We start from the raw sequence: 5,645 nt of genomic DNA, 5'->3' as shown, positions 1-5,645 counted from the left end.
TCAGGGGGCGTAGCCCTTGAGAACCGAGTCATAGTACGAGTATGCTACACCACTCGGCGGCTCGAACGAATAGATGTAGTCGCCCCACCATGGGCCTCCTCCCCACCACATGGCACCCATCCAGACGTCAGAGTTGGCCTTGAGCTGGTCTAGCATGCCCACGATAGCGGACTTGCACTGCGTGTTGGCGCCACCGGCGAATTCGCCAATAATGCCCTTCTTGCCGTTGGCCTGGAGCCATGCCGTGGCATCGGAAATACGCTCAGCGCCAATGGTGCTCGAGACGCAGACGTCGGAGGTGCCTGAGCCGTCCGAGTCGAGGTACTGGTGCATCTCGTAGACGATCTTGTCCTCGGTGTCGGTCAAAGCAGCCAGGTTGGTGTTCACGGTAGTCCAGGTCCAGGCGCCCGAGTACGAGTTGCCCTCGACGAAGATGTACTGCGAGGTGGCCCCCGCGGCACGGATGCCGTCGATGGCGGCCTGGTTCATGTTGAGCACGACCGTCTGGTCTTCGTCATGGTACTCGTTGTTTGTGTCGAATATGACCTTGGCATTGTCGGCGAAGGCGGTGGCCAGTGTCTTCCAGAAGGTCTGGAACCCGGCCGTGTCGTTCATGATGGCGCCGTTGTAACGGCCGAAGTTGTGCGGGTCCAACACGGCGTACGCGCCGGCTGACGTGATGTATTCGATGCTCGCCGTATAATTGGCCAGGTAGGCGGCGCTAAACGTGCCCGTCAGGCCCGAGGGCGCCATGCGCTCCATGAGGAAGGGCACGCGGAAGATGTTATAACCTTCGGCGACTAGGGTCTGCTGGCGGTAAGTACTAGTGTGGAATCAGAGAAGGGTTGGTCAGGCTTACGTCTATGGTGCTGTCGGACGGGAAGATAAAGTCGGTACCGTAGGCACCAGGAATGGAGCCCTGTCCAAACTCGCCACCTGATTCATTAACACCGAGCCAGGTGAGGCCGGTGCCGTTGCCGCTGCCGCTGGCTGCAGGAGCAGTTGCTGTTGCCGTTGCTGTCGTCGCCTTCACTGTAGAAGCCGTTGTGGTAGTTGCTGCGTTCGTGCTTGTCGAGGCTTTCGTCGACGTCTTCAGAGTGCTGGCTGCTGTTGTCGTGGCGGTGCTCGGCAGGCACTGACTGTAGTACTCGTTCGACTTGACGCATGTGTATCCGCTGACACAGGTGGTGGCGCCTGTCCAGCCCACGCCGCCGCATTGGGCCCAGGCGCTGCCCTGGGCAATCGCAGGCCCGGCGAGGGCACTGATAAGAAGGAGAGACCTCATGCTAGGTGTGAACTCGATGTTGAGAGATGCTGACTCCTGTTAGCCAAGTCCAGAAAGCTTGGAGCTACTTCACGCTCCATCCCCTCCTGTCTTTATACTTGCCTCATCGCTGAATTGCACGTGGCGTCGTCTCTGCCCCTCGAATCATCTAGGTAGCGGAGTCCCAATTTGTTTCACGTTCGATGAATGTTTGTTCGGCACGCCCTACCGGGACTAACCTTGTTGAATGTGCTGTACCTGGCTCCGATCCCTAATTCAGTGGCACACGTGGAGAAACAAGCTCCTGGCCGTCCATTGTGATTGAAGGAGATGGGATTCTGTGTCATATAAAAGTCTATATTGGAGTTTGTTGTACTCGATTCGGCGCTAGTGGTGTTCCTCGTCTCATGTGCAGACCGTGGACCCGATGGGGCGGACGCACAATCTCCGAGCCAGGCACGCAGGAGGCACCCGGGCCCGGTCATTCATCCCGTTGGAGCGTGCGGTTTCTCCTCCAATCAATTCGAGGCAGGCTAACTTCGATCAATTCGTAACATTGCCAAGGCATGCTGGTCATTGCTGGATTTGGTTTTGATGGCGTATCCGTACGTTTGTCGTACGAATACGCTACCAAACTATCAATATGAAAATCAGGTGTTTTGTTCTTTCATTTATTTTACTTGTTGTGGGCAGGTGGTACGTAAGTCGTCTGTTTCGACGTCCCAAGGTCCCTACATATCAGGCGCTGTGTCATCCGTCGAGCAACATGCAATATTGTTGCCTACCATCACCTCCAACATGTCTCGGAGAGTTGAGGGCCGCTTAGCTCGAATTTGGCACTACGCTGTCATGTTTGGATTCAGCTTATTCTTGCGGGCGTCGCCAGAGCGGCCCATGTCCGTGCAACCTCCACCATGATGACAACTGCTGTAATTTGGGTGTAGATATCGTGACGCCATGGTGAGTGACTATTTAGGTACACTCCACCTCTAACCTACCTTAAGGTACGTGCATGGCAAGCAAGTAGATACCAACTCACCCTGGTGAACTCATGATGTTGTATCATAGTCATCAGGTGCAATAACCATGTCAAATCAGTTTGCTGCACTAGAATCCTCATATTAGCAATTACTCTGGTGATATGAAGTACCTCTCCTGCACAACCCATAACACTGTGAAACAGCAATTCGCAAAGCAATCTTGAAGCCAATACTTCGAGTAATTGCAAAATGCACCCCACCAAACTGTTTCGTTGTTAATCCTTGCTTCGCCAACATTGAACCAAAATAGCCAGCCGATGCCTGGCTGAGATCACAGACTTATGAGAAATCGCGGCGACTGGACGAATGGCTATACGTCTAATAAATGCCTAGGCACGACGACATACGGATGTTGGATGGTGAATTTGCCTAGTTAGGTGATAGATAAGTATGTGTGGTGCTCAAGTCAAGTGGAAATCTAACGAACTTTCGTACGCAGGTGCTTTCCTTACCAGACTTCTCAACCGTCTTGCGCATGAAACTCGAGTTGAGTCGCACAAATGTCGGTTAAGGGATAAATGTCTTCAATATTTCCAGGTGCACCGTCTCCGTCTCGTGGTATTCCCAGTTGATCGTCTATGCTTGCTGGACGAAGCTAAGTACGAATTCAACCCAGTGCTTTGCTTCGTTCGCCGGGTCGTCTAAACTCTACGGTTCTACGCTGGTCGTGGACGTTCATGAAGTTCCATGGCACATATTGAAACTGGACCAACGTCTCGCGGATCGATTTCTTCTTTTTGATCCGACTAGAAATGGAGAACAATGGCTTCCACGTGGCTGTTGCCATTTTCTGGTATGCATTCTTCAACCTTCTGTTATTTACCGCGTGCATACTGTACACTGCATATGGGTGGTCCTTGCGGGTTGCTGGCATCACTTTTTGAAAGCATCATCAAAGTAAGACATAGTGTTCATGTTTTTCGTTAGGTCCGCCAATGTGCACAGCCGTCGTCAAAGCGAGAAACGCGGATGTGCTTCGAGGAGCCTGTTGGACCAAATCACCGTCAAAAGACGAGGGACCCACTGGTATTAGAATGAGGTGTTTTTGGTAGTTATAAGATCTGATACCTGTCGTAGCACTGATATCGCAGCAGTGGGTTAGAACGTGAGTGAAATTTTGGAGTTTATTCTGTCAGTCATTGGTTGTTGCTATAGCTGTCAAAATCAGCCCTTTGCTGTCTATACCACGTTAGAGTCAGATGGAGGTGTTAGAGGGCTCGGCGGTCGACGAAACTCAAATAATCCCGGTACCTCGTCAAGGGAGCCTCATCTATCCCCGTCCATTTTTCGCAGTTCCCTGTGGATGCGGTTGCATAGATATTGGATTGCGTCCAGCTGCTTGGTAACTACACCATACAGAACGGCCCTGTCCTTTTCAGTAAGCATGTGGCCTGGACGTGTATTTGCGCCATCCCGTTCTAGCCGCTAGCCACCAAGCGCTCTTTGAGAAGATCCTTCGGCTTTATGAGAAGCTCAATCTCTATATTAAACGGCATTTTGGCCTTTGGGGGACACGATGTCATGCTCAAAACAGGTAATGGTTTGAGGGGGGCAGGTGAGGTTTCTGCCTGGCTTATATTGCTTAGGGCAACAAATTATGTCGCCACTTCAAATTTCAAGAGCTATTCAACAGGACGCATATTGCGGCTTCCTTAAGGGGTGTTTTTTTGGCTTCACTCCTGGATACAATCAGCTTGCGCTTCCAAGGGTCGGCTTAGAGCTACTAACGACCAATCGTTCTTGTTTGCGGGAATATGCTAGCTGATTGTTGCTCTATATGTACCTTTACAACCTACCTTCATACCTGCCTTGGCCTTGGGCAATTCGCTCAAGTATCTTAGGTATGTCTGATAATATAGCGGCACAACACGGGGGACCAGATAAGATAGGAAGGCCTGCGCGTGAACCTCCCAAGCACGATCTGCCTTGCGATACCAGTAGCAATTCGTACCATCGAGAAACCAGAGAGTCATCGAGAAGGATCGAACCCTTTGATAAATCTTCCCACCTGAGACTCATCGCCATTGACAATCGTATCCGAAGACTGCGACACCATATAGGCAACTCTCATTTTGAAGCAGATCCAGACTGGACATTACCTTGGCCTAAGAAGTCTAGGTTGCTGCTGTGGCTGCCTACAGCACAGGAAAACCACCGCCACAAAAGCGCCGCCCGGTCATCATCGACCTCAATGGCTCACCTCCACGCCCGAGAAGCTGCAAGAGCTCGCCGCCTACCTGATCTTCCCATTCCCACGATCACCACTATCATGAACTATCGATAGAAGGACAACCGGTAGACCAAGGGCAAAGTTGAGAACGACCCATCTGCGGAGAACCTCCAGATTTGTGACATCAACAGGCAAGAGTACGCAAGTACGCCGCCGAGTTTATGGGTGAGAGGATTATGAGGGATTGCGTTTGGTTCTGTGGTGCCAAGAAATACGTTACCAGAGTTTCATCTATTAAAGACCACGCGATGCGGGTGGAAGAGGGCCAGGACATGGAGCCTGAGGCCGTTCGCGAGTTAACAAATGGACAGGATCCAAAAGACTTGGTTGAATAATTTCAGTGATAAGAGACATGTCCTAGCTTAGGATCGTAAAGTATACACTAATCGCTTGGCCTCGTGCACAGAAGATTCTTTCGCACAATGCCACTTTTAGCTGCACGGGTAATTCACCTGGTGTCACGCCTGGTCAACAGCATCACAGCAAGGGAAGGGGACAAAGCCGAGAGGAAACAGGTTGCGAACACCAGAAGTGGGGAGAACATAAGCAGATGTAGTCTATGGAAGGTTACTAGTCAACAGCATTGACTAGTATGCCCCAAGTCTTCGGAGCGAGTTTGTTTTAGTTGATTGCCCTGTCCTCATAACCCATTTGTATTTGCATGAAGTGTTGTTGTTGCTAGCGGGGTTTGAGTTCGTGGTTTGTTTCGACCACTAGTAGGGGTAATTACCCCCTCATTGCACGGCGGCCACGTGATGCCCCCCACTTCCATGACCCCCTTAGCCCCTCAGCTACCCCTGAAAAGGAAACAACTACAACCATGTGCTCTTTCCTCGCGGCAGTTCTCAACATTGCACCCCCCCTCCGCTTCTTCACAATTCCCAACACCAGCCACCGCCATATCAACGACGTTGAGGACCGCATCATGGACGTCGAGGAGGATCAGCACCACCCGCAGTGTTCATGGGAGGAGGAGTACGCGCGGTCCCTGCGATCCGCCAAGCGCCAGCGCACGGGCGGAGCACCCCGTGGGGCAGGAGGAGGGGGAGGGACTGGGCAGAGCAGCCAAGGTGCCCTAGGTTCGAGCGACAGGAACGGGCACAAACTCGCG

General features: G+C 52.0%; 1 protein-coding gene across 1 annotated transcript; it reads right to left on the bottom strand.

Moving 5' to 3' along the window:
* BCR38DRAFT_405165 (cellulase) lies at positions 1-1,285 on the bottom strand (the record flags this gene model as incomplete). Its single annotated transcript, XM_040857933.1, has 2 exons — positions 1-807; positions 860-1,285. 2 exons carry the CDS (start codon positions 1,283-1,285, stop codon positions 1-3), a joined length of 1,233 nt encoding a protein of 410 aa, XP_040721763.1.
* Between the last annotated feature and the right edge of the window lie 4,360 nt (positions 1,286-5,645).

The sequence above is a fragment of the Pseudomassariella vexata genome (assembly GCF_002105095.1).
Source record: "Pseudomassariella vexata strain CBS 129021 chromosome Unknown BCR38scaffold_1, whole genome shotgun sequence".
In the NCBI taxonomy this organism is placed as follows: Eukaryota; Fungi; Ascomycota; class Sordariomycetes; order Amphisphaeriales; family Pseudomassariaceae; genus Pseudomassariella; species Pseudomassariella vexata.
This window is presented reverse-complemented; position numbering and strand designations above follow the sequence as displayed.